The 20,961-nt window shown below is 42.4% G+C and overlaps 1 protein-coding gene across 2 annotated transcripts; it reads right to left on the bottom strand.

The window, feature by feature from the left end:
• Positions 1-6,327: 6,327 nt before the first annotated feature.
• On the bottom strand, positions 6,328-20,758 carry tmub1 (transmembrane and ubiquitin-like domain containing 1). Of its 2 annotated transcripts, none has more exons than XM_021612586.2 (3): positions 20,645-20,758; positions 12,557-13,248; positions 6,328-7,384 (listed from the first exon to the last, which is right to left on the bottom strand). In XM_021612586.2, the coding sequence occupies exons 2-3, from the start codon at positions 13,201-13,203 to the stop codon at positions 7,033-7,035; spliced, it is 999 nt and encodes a 332-aa protein (XP_021468261.1). In that variant the 5' UTR covers positions 13,204-13,248; positions 20,645-20,758; the 3' UTR covers positions 6,328-7,032. The 2 variants fall into 2 exon arrangements, with proteins under 2 accessions (XP_021468261.1, XP_021468262.1); XM_021612587.2 differs by lacking the exon at positions 20,645-20,758 and adding an exon at positions 20,432-20,614.
• Positions 20,759-20,961: the final 203 nt, after the last annotated feature.

Below are 20,961 nucleotides of genomic sequence, written 5' to 3'. Positions count from 1 at the left end.
AATACACCACATCCGTCACTATCTTTATCAATAAGTGCATCGAGGACGTCGTCCCCACAGTGACCGTACCCCAACCAGAAGCCAATGGATTACAGGAAACATTTGCACTGAGCTAAAGGGTAGAGCTGCCGCTTTCAAGGTGCGGGACTCTAACCCGGAAGCTTACAAGAAATCCTGCTATGCCCTGCGATGAGCCATCAAACCGGCAAAGGTTCAATACAGGACAAAGATTGAATCATACTACACCAGCTCCGACGCTCGTCTTATGTGGCAGGACTTGCAAACTATTACAGACTACAAACGGAAGCACAGCCGCGAGCTGCCCAGTGACACGAGCCTACCAGATGAGCTAAATCACTTCTATGCTCGATTTGAGGCAAGCAACACTGAGGCATGCATGAGAGCATCAGCTGTTCCGGACGACTGTGTGATCACGCTCTCCGTAGCAGACGTGAGTAAGACCTTTAAACAGGTCAACATACACAAGGCTGTGGGGCCAGACAGATTACCAGGACATGTGCTCCGGGCATGTGCTGACCAACTGGCAGGTGTTTTCACTGACATTTTCAACATGTCCCTGATTGTGTCTGTAATACCAACATGTTTCAAGCAGACCACCATAGTCCCTGTGCCCAAGAACACAAAGACCTGCACGTCCTGGTAATCCTCCCTCTGCAACTGGATCCTGGACTTCCTGACGGGCTGCCCCCAGGTGGTGAGGATAGGTAGCAACATCTGCCACGCTGGTCCATAACACTGGAGCTCCTCCGGGGTGGGTGCTCAGTCCCCTCCTGTACTTCCTGTTCACCCACGACTGCATGGCCAGGCACGACTCCAACACCATCATTAAGTTTGCAGACGACAACAGTGGTAGGCCTGATCACCGACAACGATGATCACCTCGCTACTTTTATAGCCTCACTTCTGTATATAGCCTGTCTTTTTACTGTTGTTTTATTTCTTTACCTACCTATTGTTCACCTAATACCTTTCTTGCACTATTGGTTAGAGCCTGTAAGTAAACATTTCACTGTATTCGGCACACGTGACAAATAAACTTTGATTTGATTTTATGAGACCATAGAGGTAAAGTACTTTACCTGCTCTAAAAAAAGCCAGACTTACAAAGCAGAAGGCCTCACTGCCACTGCCTTCTTTCAAGGGGAGCTGGAGGCCTCTAAGGCGTCCGCATAGCCAAAACAGTTCGGAAGATTATGTGCATATATTACAATGTTTTGTGGTGTTTTTCTTAGTTTTGGACTTCGATTAAGGCTTTTTTGATTGTTCAAGCAATTGTTCTTGAGGCAAGCCGAAATCCGTACCCAAAGTCTACACCCCTTCGTCGGTGATTGGTAAACAGTAGGGATTCTTCAGTAAAGTCTTTGTTGTCATTCAATGAGAGACGACTCGTTTTCATGCACATTATTTTTTATTTAAAAAATACTGCACCAAACATCTTAGTTTGATAAAAAAGTAAAGATAATTGACAGATTTCTTGAGTTATCTTAGATTAATTCTGACTATTTTGAGGAAGTGTATACTGGCAACGGCATCTCAAAATGGACAAACAGTAATGTTGACTATTTTTTCTAGTTTTTTCAAGCGAATGTCTTAAGGGAGTACTCGAACAAACTCGTTTGGTTCGTCTAGCCAACTTCGGCTGTCGGGAACTGAAGCATGCTGAGGCCTTAAGCAGAGGGAGGCAGTGAGGAAGCAGGGATACAAACTGGTGAAGGCCCAAAAAGGTGACACAAAATGTGCATATAGTTTGCAAATTTTCCCGAAAATAATCAGAACAATATACATATTTGAACAATCTTAATACTCTGGAAACATGTTTATGGTAGGCCAGCATTGCTTATTTGATTACGTGGGTGGGTGGAATTTAATTCACAGAAGTGTATTGTGCCATGCTACAACGTGTTGCTGTACTAATGAGCGGCACGATTTTCCATGTCTGAAGTGGGCCTATAGGCCTATTTATTTGGCAAGACAGCTGTGCATGGCTGCATATCGCTGTGTTTTGGTTATTTGGATCTCCAATCACCTTTTATGTGGTGTGTTTACTGTTAATGTACTGTAACTAGCCTAAATATACATTGTGTCATAGCTTTATTTAGTTTACTAGGCCCACTTGTTACTGCTGTTTTGTTCTGCTTGCATTCATTCGTTCGCATTCCAGTTGTGTTGATATTCTAAGCAAAACTGCTATTCAGTATTTTTGTTTGCATGCATGAGTAACTAGGCTACTACTTTCAAGCATTTAGTTTGCATTATTTTGGTAAAACACCTATTACAAACAGCCTATCTATCTTGTAGCCTATATTCATTACCGAAACAAGCCTTGCTTTAGTGTATATCCAATATAATATTATTTGTCACATCTGCAGAATACAACAGGACCTTAATGTGAAATGCTTACTTACAAACCCTTAACTCTATTTCCTGAGCTGCATTGTTGGCTAAGAAAATATTTACTAAATCAAATAAAAACTAACACAATAAAATAACGAGGCTATATACAGGGGCTACCGGTACCGAGTCGATGTGCAGGTTAATCGAGGTCATTTGTACATGTAGGTAGGGGTAAAGTGACTATGGATAGATAGTAAACAGCCAGTAGCAGCAGTGTAAAAAGGGGGGGGTCAATGTAAATAGTCGGGGTGGCCATTTGATTAATTGTTCAGCAGTCTTTTGGCTTGGGGGTAAAAGCTGTTAAGGAGTCTGTTGAAGGAATTCTAAATTCCTGTTTTAATTCCCAATCAAAATTAAACACTCTGTCAATGCATAAGGGTTTGTATGACCCTTATTTTATAAGAATGGACAGAGCCCCGGTCTTAAAAGTCAAGTACACAGACTTTAATTCAAGAGAGTACTGAGTTCATACACATTTTACCACAGGTTATAAACTGAAAATGACGTCAGCGTTTTCTAAATGCTCCGTCTCTTCTTGACACTGGTAGAGAGGCCCTATAGTTCTCAAGCCTTCCCTCCTCGCCTAGGGCCAAGGTCAGTCAGTGTAGATAAGCATTCTAGACAGTCTGGAGATAATTCATTCATTTGTACAAAGGAACAGACCGTCATTGTACTAAACTCCCGTCTACATTCACTACATTATATTCAATAATGGGAGCAAGAGAGAAAATTCATACATGTACAGTAACATAAAAGCCCTTTAATTCATCCTGACTGAAATGTATACATAATTAGTCATTATAGATAAAAATTCCCTTAACAGAGTCTTCTGGACCTAGACTTGACGCTCCGTTACCACTTGCCGTGCTGTAGCAGAGAGAACAGTCTACGACTAGGGTGACCCTTGGCCCCAAGATGTACTGGGCCCCAAGATGTACTGGGCTGTACGCACTACCCTCTGTAGTGCCTTAGGGGCGAAAGCCGAGCAGTTGTCATACCATGTGGTAATGCAACCGGCTTGAGAATGGTGCTCTCGATGGTGCAGCTGTTGACCTTTTTGAGGATCTGGGGACCCATGCAAAATCTTTTCAGTCTCCTGAAGGGGAAAATGTGTTGTCGTGCCCTCTTCACAACTGTCTTGGTGTGTTTGGACCATGATAGTACGTTGGTGTTGTGGACAACAAGGAACTTGAAACTCTCAATCCTCTCCATTACAGCCCCATCCGATCTGAAAGGGTGCGTCTTCGGGAATCCTTTTCCTGTTGTCCATGATCAGCTCCTTTGTCTTGATCACATCGAGGGAGAGGTTCTTGTCCTTGCACCACACGGTGAGGTCTCTGACCTCCTCCCTAAAGGCTGTCTTATGTCAGTGATCAGGCCTACCACTTGTGTCGTCTGCAAACTTAATGGTGTTGGAGTCGTGTTTGGCCATGCAGTCGTGGGTGAACAGGGAGTACAGGAGGGGGCTGAGCACGCACCCGAGGTACCCCCGTGTTGAGGATCATGGAGGCAAATATGTTGTTATCTACCCTTACCACCTGGGGGCAGCCCATCAGGAAGTCCCTCTTCGACACTTAAACCTAGCACTGGTTCTGGAGAGAAGCAGCTGAGTAGGCTAATGGCTGGTTAGGGGGTGCGGCTGGCTGCTCACAGCTGATATTATTGGATGAATCTGATATGACATACACACAAAGCGAAGTCCATACAGAAATGGTTTGTCTAGATCGGTGTGGAAAAACTTGACTGGGCTGCACAGAGCCCTGACTTCAACCCCATCAAACACCTTTGGGATGAAATGGAACGCCGACTGCGAACCAGGCCTGATCACACGCCACCAGTGCCTGACCTCACTAATACTCGTAGTTGAACGGACATACTTTTGGTCATGCAGTGTACATTGCTGTATATATTTTTGTATTTTGTGAACATTTTATTCTAATTGCAGGGGAATAGGTTTGTTGTATGCGATTCCTTTCATTAAAAACCTCAAGGACCCCCTGTTTTCAATTGTCGCCTAAAATGACATACCCAAATCTAACTGCCTGTAGCTCAGGACATGAAGCAAGGATATGCATATTATTGATACCATTTGAATGGAAACTTTGACATTTGTGGAAATGTGAAATTAATGTAGGGGAATATAACACGTTAGATCTTTTTTTTGTACCATCATTTTTGAAATGCAAGAGAAAGGCCATAATGTGTTTCTCCAGCCCAGGCGCAGTTTAGATTTTGGCCACTAGATGGCAGCAGTGCGTGTGCAAAGTTTTAGAATGAACCATTGCATATCTGTTCAAAATGTTGTATCAAGACTGCCAAAATGTGCCAAATTGGTTAAATCCTTTTAAGTTCACAATTGTGCACTCTCCTCAAACAATAGCATGATATCCTCACTGTAATAGCTACTGTAAATTGGACAGTGCAGTTAGATTAACAATAATTTAAACTTTCTGCCAATATCATATGTAAACTCAGCAAAAAAATAAACTTTTTCAGGACCCTGTCTTTCAAAGATAATTCGTAAAAACCCAAATAACTTCACAGATCTTCATTGTAAAGGGTTTAAACACTGTGTCCCATGGTTGTTCAATGAACCATTAACAATAAATGACATGCACATGTGGAATGGTCGTTAAGACACTAAAATTAACCTCAAAGTAAAACAAATCTAACTATCCAAGTTTGTTGCATGAAGAAATAGGTTTTGATCATGAAGCATATAGTGTCTTCGGAAAGTATTCAGACCCCTTGACTTGTTCTACAATTTGTTACTTTACAGCCTTATTCTAAAATGTATTAAATAAAATGTTTTCCTCATCAATCTATACACAATACCCCATAATGACAAAGTGAAAACAGAGACCTTTTGCTATGAGACTCAAAATTGCGCTCCGGTGCATCCTGCTTCCATTGATCATCGTTGAGATGTTTCTACGACTTCATTGGAGTCCACCTGTGGTAAATTCAACTGATTGGACATGATTTGGAAAGGCACACCTGTCTATATTAGGTCCCACAGTTGACAGTGCATGTCAGAGCAAAAACCAAACCATGAGGTCAAAGAAGCTCCGAGACAGGATTGTGTCGAGGCACATATCTGGGGAACGGTACCAAAACATTTCTGCAGCAGTGAAGGTCCCCAAGAACACAGTGGCCTCCATCATTCTTAAATTGAAGAAGTTTGGAACTATCAAGACTCCTCCTAGAGCTGGCCGCCTGGTCAAACTGAGCAATTGGCGGAGAAGGGCCCTGGTAAGGGAGGTGCCCAAGAAGCCGATGGTCACTCTTACAGAGCTCCAGAGTTCCTCTGTGGAAATGTGAGAACCTTCCAGAAGGACAACCATCTCTGCAGCAATCCACCAATATTTTGCCTCGTTGAGTTTTGGCCACGAGAGAAAAATGCAACCAATCATAAGGTGGTATTTTTTGCCTTAAAATAATGTTATACTGTGCTATTATATTTGGTTCTGTTATGTAGAATTCTATCATTACGTGATCTTGCAGACATTGATTCAGCTTTGATCTAACTTGATTAAACGAGCGCCATTCATCACTGAAATTCCCCGGAGTAGCTTGTTCTCTGGGAAGCCGAATGAGTAGAGCATCCCGTACATGGGCAGAAGCTTCGGGATCTGTGCAGTCCACAAAGATGAAATTGCATTGAATCTAATTAATCAAATCCATTGATTTACTAGGGTGCAGATAATCAATTATTCAAGAATCGATGGGTAAATATCACAAATTAAAATGACCTTCGAACAACTTCCCAAATCCAGTCTGTAGCTTTAATAAATGAATGGTTAATATTGAAAATGAATTATAGAGCTTCAAGCCCAAAAACAATGACTGATGCAAACCCAATGTTGAAATATTGAAAACCTCTTCAAAAGATGCACACACAAAAGCCAGCAGTAAATAAAAGAAGGATTTAATAGAATTTGAATCTTTTCCTTTCAAAAGCCATATTTTAAACATAAATTAGGCTTTAAGTCCCAACCTACATACATACATACAGCACAACAGCAGTTGAACCTCCATCACTGCAGTGACAAAGACTGCAGACAGGCAAACAGACAAATTGTCCTCTGGCCAAGTCCAAGTCTTGCCTCGAGTCAAAAGGGGGTAAGCCCCAAAAATAGACTCATCTACAGGCAAGCACCAACTAAACTGGAGGCGGTAGCATACCAGAATACATAAGAAAAAAACTGTAATATTAGGATAGGCACAATGAGAATCGCTATACAGAAAAAACACGGGGAAAAAAAATCATAGCACATCCATCTGGTGACATTGCTCTTTACATGAATGGAGCATTTGGGGAAGGAAAGTGTGACAGAAAGCTTGTTTCACAGAGAATCGTGGCCACGAAGGGAGAGGAGCTAAGTAAGGGTACATCTCGATAGTCTAAAATGGCCTCATCTCCCCTTCATCTGCACTCATGTGATAACATAATATGGTAGACTAGAGGACACCTAGAGGCAATAGCTGTCTGTCTTGCTGTTCCACACCAGTGCAGATAAATAGAACGAGACAATCCGGAGCCACTTTTACTACTGCAAATTAACGAAGCTCATTAAGAACATCCGGGATGTGGCTCGTACCAAAGGGAAACTCACCTCAGCGGCGATAGACCGCAAACGCCACAAAGCTAAAGAAAATGGTGATGCCCACCAGTGACGCGGTGGCGGGCGCGGTGAAGAATTGACGGTACTGGATCTGGAAGTACCAGAGCACAGACAGCATGAGCACAAACAGGGGCACCATGAGGCTGCCCACGTTGAGGGCCACGTGGACCTGGTCGGCAGCCCGGGCCCCTGCTGGTGCTGCCCTGGTGGCGTGCTGGGAGATGTGGCAGTGCAAGACGCAGTTGTCAGACAGGTTTAATGAGGCCAGTGTCTGGCCATCGTCCTGTAGCAGCTGGCCCTGGTAGATGAGGCGCACCTGGTGCTCTTGACCGGCGAAGTAGGTCCTGAAGTGGGGTTGGGGAGAAAGGACAAGGGTTACATCAGAGTTAGGTAGTTTTCTGCTGGCTGCCATCACTCTCATATTGTGGTTAACCTCCGGGAAGACCACATGCAACATGTGGACATCTGCCGAGAGTGGTCTCAGACCAGATGATCGAGCAGATGTCATGAACTATATGTTGGAATGTATGCTTTATATGACGAGTTTAAGTAAGAAATTGTATGAATGTTGGCTATTATGTTGGACACACAGCTGTCCCCCAGTGTTTATGAAGTTAACATCTCAATTAAGTAATACAGACCACACTGAAGTGTGCTGGGATTTATTTGCGAGTTCTAAAGTAATGTAAAAAGAAAGAGGGACGATTGCAACTGTAATGTAACAACATCCATGTTTTTTAAAAAAATGTTTTTGTAAAACATGCACCTCACATCAGATCATCTTGAAACTCTCTGTAAAGCTAACTTCCATCAAGGTTTTATTTGGTCTCCAATTGAATTGGTGGTATAGGCGCATGTATATTTTATTACAAATCTCAAATTTGTGTCTACATTCAACTGGTTATGGTTAATTGTGATATACACTGATTGTACAAAACATTATGAAGACCTGCTCTTCCCATGACATACTGACCAGGTGAAAGCTATGATCCCTTATTGATGGCTCTTGTTAAATCCACTTCAATCACTGTACATGAAGGATTTTTAAGCCTTGAGACAATAATTGGGACATGGATTGTGTATGCGTGTAATTCAGAGGGTGAATGGCCAAGACAAGTGCCTTTCAACGGGGTATAGAAGTAGGTGCAAGGCGCACCAGTTTGTGTCAAGAACTGCAACACTGCTGGGTTTGCGCTCAACATTTTGAGAATGGTCCACCACCAAAAGGACATCTAGCCAACTTGACACAAATGTGGGAAGCATTGGACACAGCATGGTCCAACATCCCTGTGGAACACTTTCAACGACTTGTAGAGTCCATGTTAGGAAGGTGTTCTTAATGTTTTGTACATGTAAAGAGTACAAATTCCCCTATTTGGGTGTGGTGCCTGGCCTTAGCCTACGCAGTATATTATTCAGGCTACCCTAAAGTACTTTACCTTCTGCTGAAATTATAATAATATAAAATGTTCCAGGCGACAACAAATGTCTATTTCAGACTCAGTCCCATCCATAACAAAGGGTGTAACTTCCATAACCGTTGTTTTTTCTCTCCAAGGTAATATTGAAAATAAAAAAATAAAAAAATGTATGATTTTTGTGTTCAGTAGAGCCTTCCTTTGAAATGGCTAGCCATGTTTTTACCCAAGCCTTATGAACTCAGACTTATGCTAATATGTTCAATCTCCCCAAAAAGCTTGGCCATTCACATCCATAAAGTATGCTTTTTGGGGTATACTCCCTCACCAAGGGGGACTATAGAAACACACACCAAACATTTAATGTATGTTCTGTTTGGCCATTCTCTAAGATATTAAAGTTGTGATTTTGCATGGGGGTGTCACATCCAGAATGCTAGAATTGCCCTTATATTTTAGGTTCTGCTGGGGTAGGATAGTTCATTAGGCCCAAATCTATGGATTTCACATGATTGGGAATATAGATATGCATCTGTTGGTCACAGACACCTTTAAACAAAAAAAGAAGGGGCGTGGATCAGAAAACCAGTCAGTATCTGGCATGACCATTTGCCTCACACAGCGCGACATCTCCTTCACATAGAGCTGATCAGGCTGTTGATTGTGGCTTGATGTCCCACTCCTGTTCAATGGCTGTGCGAAGTTGCCGGATATTGGCGGGAACTGGACACGCTGTCGTACATGTCAATCCAGAGCATCCCAAACATGCTCAATGGGTGACATGCACGCAATGGAAGAACTGGGACATTTTCAGCTTCCAGGAATTGTGTACAGATCCTTGCAACATGGGACCGTGCATTATCATGCTGAAACATGAGGTGATGGAGGTGGAAGAATGGCACAACAATGGGCCTCAGGATCTCATCACGGTATCTCTGTGCATTAAAATTTTTAATCGATAAAATGCAATTGTGTTTGTTGACCGTAGCTTATGCCTGCCCATACCATAACCCCACCGCTTGCCCACACTACGCCATACACGCTGTCTGCAATCTGCCTGGTACTCTGGCAACAGGTTTGGTAGGCATTCATGCAGTCAGCATGCCAATTGCACACTCCTCACAACTTGGCATTGTGTGAGAAAACATCACATTTTAAAAGTGGCCTTTTATTGTCTCCAGCACAAGCTGCCACACCTGTCAGGTGGATGGATTATCTTGGCAAAGGAGAAATGCTCAGCAATGGACGTAAACAAATTTGTTTTAACTTTGTGTGCATGGAAAACTTCTGGGTTCTTTTATTTCAGCTCATGAATACTTTACATGTTTTGTTTATATAATTGTTCAGTATAATTCATGAGACATTTATTTATAAGTTCTATTCCTCAAGAACCAATGGCTACACTCCCCTACTTATTTGGACAGTGAAGCTAAAACTTTACATTTTGCTCCAGCATTTTCTATTTGATATACAATGTTTTATATGACGTGACAGTATATGTCACCTTTTATTTCAGGGTATTTTCATACCTATCTGATTTATGTTTAGAAATTAAATCACTTTATGTATCTAGTCCCCACATTTGAAGGGGTCATAAGTGTTTGGACAAATTCACTTAGTGTATTAAATTTTGCCAAAAGTTTATTTGATTCCATATTCCTAGCACGCAATGACTACATCAAGCTTGTTGGATGCATTTGCAATTTGTTTTGGTCGTGTTTGGAATTGTTGTGCCCAATAGAAATGAATTGTTAAGTAATCTAGTGTCATTTTGGAGTTAGTTTTATTGGAAATAAGAATAGAATATGTTTGAGCACTTCTAGATTAATGTGGATGCTACCACGGTTATGGATGATCATGAATGAATCGTTTATAATGATGGAACTCAGACGCACAGTTACAGATGCAAAGAGCCCGCCCCCAAAACTATTTTTCCTGGGATAATAATTCCCCTGTAACTTTCTATAGTAAAATAGGGTCTGAGCTATGACATATGCAAAACTTTTTTATTTTTTTATTATAGTTTTTGGATAATTTACATTTACAACGCATTCGGAAAGTATTCAGGCCCCTTGATGTGCATTTTGTTGCGCATTTTGTTACGTTACTTATTCTAAAATGGATTAAATAGTCCCCGTCCCCCCCATTGACACACAATACCCCATAACAAAGCAAAAACTGTTTAGATATTTTTGCAAATGTATTAAAAAACAAAACTGAAATAATACATTTACACAAGTATTCAGACCCTTTACGCAGTACTTTGTTAAAGCACCTTTGGCAGCGATTACAGCCTTGAGTCTTCTTGGGTATGATGCTACAAGCTTCTCACACTTGTATTTGAGGGGTTTGTCCCATTCTTCTCTGGAAATCCACTCAAGCTCTGTCAGGTTGGATGGGGAGCATCGCGGCACAGCTATTTTCAGGTCTCTCCAGAAATGTTAGATCGGGTTCAAGTCCGGACACTGGCTGGGCCACTCAAGGACATTCAGAGACTTGTCCCGAAGCCACTCCTGCGTTGTGTTGCCTGTGTGCTTAGGGTTGTTGTCCTGTTGGAAGGTGAACCTTTGCCCCAGTCTGACGACCTGAGCACTCTGAGCAGGTTTTCATCAAGGATCTCTCTGTACTTTGCTCTATTCATCTTACCCTCAATCCTGACTAGTCTCCCAGTCCCTGCCGCTGAAAAACATTCCCACAGCATGACGCTACCACCACGCTTCACAGTAGGGATGGTGCCAGGGTTCCTCCAGACATGATGCTTGGCATTCCGGCCAAAGAGTTTAATCTTGGTTTCATCAGAAAAGAGAATCTGGTTTCTCATGGTCAGAGTCCTTTAGGTGCCTTTTGGCAAACTCCACGCGGTCTGTCATGCATTTTACTGAGGAGTGGCTTCCGTCTGGCCACTCTATCATAAAGGCCTGATTGGTGGAGTGCTGCAGAGATGGTTGTCCTTCTGGAAGGTTCTCCATTGTGTCTTGGTCACCGCCCTAACCAAGGTCCTTCTCCCCCGATGCGCAGTTTGGCCGGGCAGCCAGCTCTAGGAAGAGTCTTGGTGGTTCCAAACAGGTGTGTGCCTTTCCAAATCATGTCCAATTAATTGAATTTACCACAGATGGACTCCAATTAAGTTGTAGAAACATCACAAGGATGATCAATGGAAACAGGATGCACCTGAGCTCAATTTTGATTATCATAGCAAAGGGACTGAATACTTATGTAAATGTGATATTTTTTTTGGGGGGGGGGGGGGGTCATTACATTTGCAGATGGGTAAACTTTTAGTTAAGGGCACCACATTATAAATTGTACACGATCTTCAAATGAGACTCAGCAGTATGTTGCCACAAGCAGCAGTATTTTTTTATTTGGAAATACACTTTTGTGTTTTGGATATTTTCAAATACACAGCCCAAACCAACTAGTCTTCTTCAAATAGACGTAGTTGTAAATGCCTGCCAATACTTTCTAAATGCATTTAACACTAAATTAAATATAGATGTATTTTCAAATAACCTAATCTAAATGGTTTTTGCCAAATGTATTTGAAAATAATTTAAATATAGTTCTATGAACGCAGGTCTGATTGATACACACCCACCCCTTCACCTCTGCCAGCCTCAATAGTGGTCGGCACCAGTGTGAATCCATGTAAACACACCATAGGGATTATATTCAAACAATCTTACTACGACCCACAAATCCCTAGTTTCTGCATAAGTATTTGGAAGACTATTAAGTCGATTCCCTTGACGCTATAAGTCAGCCTAAAAAGCATCCTGAAACACCTTGCCATGTGTGTCACCATCCCCAAGGTCTATAAGGAGAGACAGAATGTTGTGAGAAGGCTCTGTTAAGAATGAGTTAGCCTTGCACTTGGTTAATCCCTGCAAGTCTCTGCATAAAGGTTCAATTACATAAAATAAAAAAATACATGTTTAAACTTGCAGATAGTCCCTGAAAAAATAGGAGGAAGTGTAGGTCTACTTGTAAGCTGCCCTCTTAACTAAGAGGCAAACCAAATTGAATGTGTCTCAAGTGTTCATATGAATGAATAGGCCAAATGCAATAGATAGATACAAACCTCAAAAGAATAGGTACCTTTTGATGTAACCAATGGTGTCCTCAGGCTTGACCTGGGCCATCCTCTCTGTGTCGTTGAGGAACTTAAGACGCAAGACCATGTTCCTCTCGGCAGCGGCAGTAGTATCCACATCAGGGAAGTGGCTGTCACTTGAGGCACTGTCTAGTGGACTCGGGGTGGGGAAAGAAGGGGAAGGAGAGGGGCCGGCTCCAGCCTGGCCACCTCCGACGCCCTCTCGGTGTCTCACACCATCCCTCCTGAAGCCCGACCCCTCTTCTTCCAGAAGGCTGCTCTCTCCACCTGCCCCCTCTACTCCCCTTTCTCCACCCACCTCAGGAATCTGTCCTCCCGCCTCTGCCTTACCTTCCTCCCCCAAAGGTGGGGTCAGGCTGACCAGAGTGGTTGTGGTAGGTGGCAACTCCGGACTGTCGCTGTCATTGGTGGTGATGTTATTGGGAGCCGGGTGCGGATCAGAGGGGGCGGTCCGGAGCTGGAGGGAGGCAGAGACTGAAGAGGAGGAGGATGAGGTAGGGGGTGTGGTGAAGAGGTTTTCAGGGGGCTCGGCCGTGTGCGTGGAGGCCCAGGCAATCACCAGTACCAGCAGCAGGAGGACCGCCCCAAAGAGCAGGGTGACCTCGTCCCCCACCCCCTCGATTAGAGCCATACCCAGGCCGGGGGTCCCACACTAAGGCAAGGTTTGACTAGGCACCTGGAACAAAGGGGGAGGAAGGAAAAGGATTTGGTTGGGGCTCAGTCTAACACATACTCAAATGGTTTGCCTAGCCAGAGCTTAGTCAAATATGACATTCATGTAGGCAACATGCTGAGGTGTTCAGTTCTTACGGCACAAAGTTTACTCAATTATGGATTGTTAAAATCATAAATAAAAACCATGTTTCAAAACAGAAATTGCACTATTCAGCACATTTCTCCATGACATCCGAAAAATAGGAGCATCTAAGATAGATTGGTCTGACTGCGTACTGCTCATGGGCGTTACTTGCAAGAGGAAGTTGAATTGAGTTCTTGAGCTGCAAATGGTAGTGGCTGTGGCCAACATTTGTAAAGGCCCTCTTGGTCACAGAGACAATAATTTGCTTTTTAAAGCAATGATACACTTTTTGTCTTGGGGCTGAGAAAACATTTCAGCTTTAAAGCTAATTTCTTGATGTTCTTTTTCATTGTGACATGGCTTATCCCGTCTTCTTATACTATCTGAGCGACTCAAACATTTTAACAATTGCGGCCACATGACACGACATTTTATGAATTTTAGATTGTCTCCAACTGTCTAGTTTTTAATTTGTGACTGTTAGTTCTCCAAGATTCTTATTCAAAAACATACTTTGTTTTTAGTCATTTCAGTTTACACTGACAATGTTTACCATCAAGAAATATAAAACAATACATTAAGTTTTGTTTTGCTTATTTTTTTGGAGTGGCGGCAACTAGGCTTGGGCGGTATCTAGATTGTCAAACTGACCTTGTGCCATCACGGGCCATCCCACCAGACAGGTGTACCATAATCAAGAAACTGATTAAACAGCATGATCATTACACAGGTGCACCTTGTTCTGGGGATAATAAAAGGGCACTCTAAAATGTCCAGTTAAGTTTTGTCGCAACATAATGACACAGATGTCTCAAGTTTTGAGGGAGCGTGCAATTGGCATGCTGACTGCAGGAATGTCCACCAGAGCTGTTGCCAGAGAATGTAATGTTAATTTCTCTACCATAAGACGCCTCAAACGTCTTTTACGAATCAAATCAAATGTTATTGTTCACATACACATGGTTAGCAGATGTTAATGCGAGTGTAGCAAAATGCTTGTGCTTCTAGTTCCGACCGTGCAGTAATATCTAACAATTTTACAACAATTACCTTATACACACAAGTGTAAAGGGAAGAATAAGAATATGTACATATAAATATATGGATGAGCGATGGCCGAAAGGCAAGATGCAGTAGATGGTATAGAGTACAGTATATACATAAAATATGAATAATGTAGGGCATATAAACATATAAAGTGGCATTTTTAAAGTGGCTAGTGATACATTTATTACATCCAATTTTTAATTATTAAAGTGGCTAGAGATGAGTCAGTATGTTGGCAGCAGCCACTCACTGTTAGTGATGGCTGTTTTTCAGTCTGATGGCCTTGAGATAAAAGCTGTTTTTCAGTCTCTCTGTCCCTGCTTTGATGCACCTGTACCGACCTCGCCTTCTGGATGATAGCGGGGTGAACAGGCAGTGGCTCGGGTGGTTGTTGTCCTTGATGATCTTTTTGGCCTTTCTGTGACATCGGGTGTTGTAGGAGGGCAGGTAGTTTGCCCCCCGGTGATGCGTTGTGCAGACCTCACTACCCTCTGGAGAGCCTTGCGGTTGTGGGCGGTGCCATTGCCGTACCAAGCGGTGATACAGCCCAACAGGATGCCCTCGATTGTGCATCCGTAAAAGTTTGTGAGTGTTTTAGGTGGCAAGCCAAATTTCTTCAGCCTCCTGAGGTTGCATCACAATGTCTGTGTGGGTGGACCATTTCAGTTTGTCCGTGTTGTGTACGCCGAGGAACTTGAAACTTTCCAACTCCTCCACTACTGTCCCATCGATGTGGATAGGAGGGTGCACACTCTGCTGTTTCCTGAAGTCAGATAATTTCCTTTGTTTTGTTGACGTTGAGTGTGAGGTTATTTTCATGACACCACACTCCGAGGGCCCACACCTCCTCCCTGTAGGCCGTCTCGTCATTGTTGGTAATCAAGCCTACCACTGTAATGTTGTCTGCAAACTTGATGATTGATTTGGAGGCGTGCATGGCCACGCAGTCATGGGTGAACAGGGAGTACAGGAGTGGGCTGAGAACAAACCCTTGTGGGGCCCCAATGTTGAGGATCAGCAGGGTGGAGATGTTTCCTACCCTCACCACCTGGGGGCGGCCTGTCAGAAAGTCCAGGACCCAGTTGCACAGGGAGGGGTCGAGACCCAGGGTCTGGAGTTTAATGGCGAATTTGGAAGGTATAATGGTGTTAAATGCTGAGCTGTAATCGATGAGCAGCATTCTTGCTTATGGTTGAAGTTGGAAGTTTACATACACCTTACCTAAATACATTTAAACTAAGTTTTTCACAATTCTGGACATTTAATCCGCGTAAAAAAGTCCCTGTCTTAGGGCAGTGAGGATCACCACTTTATTTTAAGAATGTGAAATGTCAGAATAATAGTAGAGAGAATAATTTATTTCAGCTTTAATTTCTTTCATCACATTCCCAGTGTGTCAGAAGTTTACATACACTCATTTACTATTTGGTAGCATTGCCTTTAAATTGTTTAACTTGGGTCAAATGTTTCAGGTAGCCTTCCACAAGCTTCCCACAATAAGTTGGGTGAATTTTGGCCCATTCCTCCTGACAGAGCTGGTGTAACTGAGTCAGGTTTGTAGGCCTACTTGCTCGCACACGCTTTTTCAGTTCTGCCCACAGATTTTCTATAGGATTGAGGTCAGGGCTTTGTGATGGCCACTCCAATACCTTGACTTTGTTGTCCTTAAGCCATTTTGCGACAACTTTAGAAGTATGCTTGGGGTCATTGTCCATTTGGAAGACCCATTTTCGACCAAGCTTTAACTTCCTGACGTCTTGAGATGTTGCTTCAATATATATTCACATAATTTTCCTACCTCATGATGCCATCTATTTTGTGAAGTGCACCAGTCCCTTCTGCAGCAAAGCACCCCCACAACATGATGCTGCCACCCCCGTGCTTCCCGGTTGGGATGGTGTTCTTCAGCTTGCAAGCATCCCCCTTTTTCCTCCAAACATAATAATGGTTCATTATGGCCAAACAGTTCTATTCATCAGATCCGAGGACATTTCTCCAAAAAGTATGATCATTGTCCCCATGTGCGGTTGTAAAACGTAGTCTGGCTTTTTTATGGCGGTTTTGGAGCAGTGGCTTCTTCCATGCGGAGCGGCCTTTCAGGTTACGTCGATATAGGACTCGTTTTACTGTGGAAAAATATACTTTTGTACCCGTTTCCTCCAGCATCTTCACAAGGTCCTTTGCTGTTGTTCTGGGATTGATTTGCACTTATTATTTTTCTGAGGTCTTGTCTGATTTCTTTTGATTTCCCCATGATGTCAAGCAAAGAGGCACTGAGTTTGAATGTAGGCCTTGAAATACATACACAGGTACACCTCCAATTGACTCAAATGATGTCAATTAGCCTATCAGAAGCTTCTAAAGCCATGACATTCTTTTCTGGAATTTTCCAAGCTGTTTAAAGGCACAGTCAACTTAGTGTATGTACACTTCTGACCCACTGGAATTGTGATACAGTGAATTATAAGTGATATAATCCATCTGTAAACAATTGTTGGAAAAATTACTTGTGTCATGCACAAAGTATATGTCCTAACCGACTTGCCAAATCTATAGTTTGCTAACAAGAAATTTGTGGAGTGGTTGAAAAACAAGTTTTAATGACTCCAACCTAAGTGTATGTAAACTTCTGACTTCAACTGTAGATATTCCTCTTGTCCAGATGGGATAGTGCAGTGTGCAGTGTGCAGTGTGATTGCGTCGTCTGTGGACCTACTGGGGCGGTAAGCAAATTGGAGTGGGTCTAGGGTGTCAGGTAGGGTGGAGGTGATATGTTCCTTGACTAGTCTCTCAAAGCACTTTATGATGACGGAAGTGAGTGCTACAGGGTGATAGTCATTTAGCTCAGTTACATTCGCTTTCTTGGGAACAGGAACAATTGTGGCCCTCTTGAAGCATGTGGGAACAGCAGACTGGGATAGGGATTGATTAAATATGTCCGTAAACACACCAGCCAGCTGGTCTGCGCATGCTCGGAGGATGCGGCTAGGGATGCTGTCTGGGCCGGCAGCCTTGCGAGGGTTAACACGTTTAAATGTTTTACTCACGTTGGCTGCGGTGAAGGAGAGCCCGCAGATGTTGGTATCGGGCCGTGTCAGGGGCACTGTATTGTCCTCAAAGCGAGCAAAGAAGTTGTTTAGTTTGCCTGGGAGCAAGACATCGGTGTCCGCTACGGGGCTGGTTTTCTTTTTGTAATCCGTGATTGACTGTAGACCCTGCCACATACGTCTTGTGTCTGAGCCGTTGAATAGCGACTCTACTTTGTTTCTATACTGACGCTTAGCTTGTTTGATTGCATTGCGGAGTGAATAGCTACACTCTTTGTATTCGGTCATGTTTCCGGTCGCCTTGTCACAATTAAAAGCAGTGGTTCACGCTTTGAGTTTTGCACGAATGCTGCCATCAATCCACGGTTTCTGGTTGGGGAAGGTTTTAATAGTCACCGTAGGTACAGCATCACCGATGCACTTGCTAATAAACTCGCTCACTGAATCAGCGTACACATCAATGTTGTTGTCTGAGGCTATCCGGAACATATCCCAGTCCACGTGATCGAAGCAATCTTGAAGCGTTTAATCCGATTGGTGAGACCAGCATTGAACAGACCTGAGCACGGGCGTTTCTTGTTTTAGTTTCTGTCTGTAGGCTGGCAGCAACAAAATGGACAAAAAAGTCGTGGTCAGATTGGTTCGAAAGGAGGGCGGGGAAGGGCTTTGTATGCATCGCGGAAGTTAGAGTAACAATGATCCAGAATTTTGCCAGCCCAGGTCGTGCAAAATCCCCAGCTACAATAAATGCAGCCTCAGGATATATGGTTTCCAGTTTACATAGAGTCCAATGAAGTTCTTTCAGGGTCGTCGAGGTGTCTGCTTGGGGGGGATATACACGACTGTGATTATAATCGAAGAAAATTCTCTTGGTAGATAATGCGGTCGGCATTTGATTGTAAGGGATTCTAGGTCAGGTGAACAAAAGGATGTGAGTTCCTATATGTTGTTATGATCACACCATGACTCGGTAATCATAAGGCATACACCCCTGCCCTTCTTCTTAATTAACAGAAAGATGCTTGTTTCTGTTGGAGCGATGCATGAAGAAACCGGGTGGCTGTACCGACTCTGCTAACATATCCCGAGTGAGCCATGTTTCCGTGAAACAGAGAATGTTACAATCTCTGATGTCTCTCTGGAATGCTACCCTTGCTCGGATTTCATCTACCTTGTTGTCAAGAGACTGGACATTGGCAAGTAGTATGCTCGGGAGCGATGCGCCATGTGCCCGTCTACGGAGCTTGACTAGAAGACTGCTCTGTCTTCCCCTCCTGCGGCGCCGTTGTTTTGGGACGCCTACTGGGATTCGATCCATTGTTCTGGGTGGTGGTCCAAACAGAGGATCCGCTTCGGGAAAGTCCTATTCCTGTTCGTAATGTTGGTAATTTGCCGTTGCTCTTATATCCAATAGTACTTCCCGGCAGTATGCGATAAGACTTAAAATTTCCTGGCGTAACACAGTGTAAGAAATAATACATACAAAAATAAAATACTGCATAGTTTCCTAAGAACACGAAGCGAGGCGACCATCTCTGTCGGCGCCAGATGTACCGTGTAAGAGAATTTGGCAGTACATTCAGACAGCCTACAACCACAGACCATGTTTATAGCGTCGTGTGGGCTAGAGGTTTTCTGATGTCAACGTTGTAAACAGAGTGCCCCATGGTGGCAGTAGGGTTATGGTATGGCAGGGATAAGCTACGAACAATGAACACAATTGCATTTCATCAATTGGCAATTTCAATGCACAAAAATACCGTTACGAGATCCTGAGGCCCATTTTTTTTATTTTACATATGTGACCAGTCATGTGAAATCCACAGATTAGGGCCTAATTTACTTATTTCAATTGACTGATTTCCTCATATGAACTCTAACTTAATTTAAAGTATTTTTACTCAGTGGTGTAAAGTTCTTAAGTAGTACTTTCAAGTATTTTTATTGAAGTCTTTTTGGGGGTATATGTACTTTACTATTTATATTTTTGACAACTTTTAATTCACTACATTCCTATTAATGTACGTTTTACTCCATTTTCCCTGACACCTAAAAGTACTTGGTACATTTTGAATGCTTAACAGAACAGGACACTTGTCTAATTCACACACTTATCAAGAGAACATCCCTGGTCATCCCTACTGACTCTGATTTGGCAGACTCACTAAACACATGCTTATTTTATAAATGATGTCTGAGTGTTGGAGCATGCCCCTGGCTATATGTAAATAAAAAATGATGGCATCTGGTTTGCTTTATATAAGGAATTGGAAATTATTTACTTTTGATACTTTAGTATATTTTAGAAATTACAATTACTTTTTGGTACTTAAGTATTAAAAACAAATACTTTTAGACCCAATTTATTGGGTGACTTTCCCTTTTACTAAAGTCATGTTCTATTAAAAAGTTATCTTTAATTTTACTCAAGTAAAAGTAAAGATATACTTGCCCTTTGCCAAGCCATCATTGTAAATAATAATTCGTTTTTAACTGACCTGCCTGGTAAAAAATATTAATAATAACTCAATTACTTGTCTTGTACATTCAGACAGTCAATGACAACTGTGGGGTCAAAAAGTCCTGCTATGTGGTGATCGGTCTCCCTGTGATCCTGAACGTAATGATAGGCTGGCTGTAGGCTATTTATTGGTCAATATTTATTGGATACAAAGTAAGTAGTTAACTGACCTACCATAAATTCTGCATTAGTAGCTACCACCAACTAGTTAGTTAGTTGTAGTGAACAAGGTCGTGACTACACCCTTCGACTAACTTACACTAGAAAGCTAACACAAACTATCTAACGTTAGTTTGCTAACAAGCCAGGCCTAGTTAGTTACCTAGCTACGTGGCTCTACGAGGGCAGTTGGTTAACTTTAACTTATCTCCTGCAAACTCGCTTAGCTAGCTAGTTAGCTACCTGCTGGCGACGATAGTGTGTAACTAGTACAGCAGCTACTTACCTAGACTAGCAAGCATCCGCCTAGCCCTAACAGGTAAGTCAGTCAGTCATTCGTCAAATATCCCAACAATTCAAGCCATAGTAGCTAGCTAACTATTAACTGTAGCGGCTCTAACGGCAAAATATTAATCAACCAGAGTTTAATGTCAATCAAACGAACGACTAGTGTTACTACAACAATACTTCAACAAAACATATGCATAGTAGAACTTACTGTTAACATTTGAAATAGCATCATTGTAGCTAAATCATTATCCAATTTGATGTGCACTTCCTTACATCAGCATTTCGTCATCAACATTAAAAAAGTACTTCCGGGTCACGGAATATCAAAAGTTTTCCAAATAAAAGTGTGAATGTGTATATATTTAATTATGTGTCTATATATATATATATATATATATATATATATATATATATATATAATGTGTATACATGTGTGTGTATATATAAACAAAAAAACTGTCCAAACATTAACAATGATTCATATTTGTTCATATTTATGTGACATTTGCATTATTTGTGGGTTTT

Source organism: Oncorhynchus mykiss, chromosome 8, assembly GCF_013265735.2.
Source record: "Oncorhynchus mykiss isolate Arlee chromosome 8, USDA_OmykA_1.1, whole genome shotgun sequence".
Taxonomy (NCBI): Eukaryota; Metazoa; Chordata; class Actinopteri; order Salmoniformes; family Salmonidae; genus Oncorhynchus; species Oncorhynchus mykiss.
The sequence above is the reverse complement of the archived record's forward strand: the minus strand, read 5'-3'. Positions and strand labels throughout refer to the sequence as shown.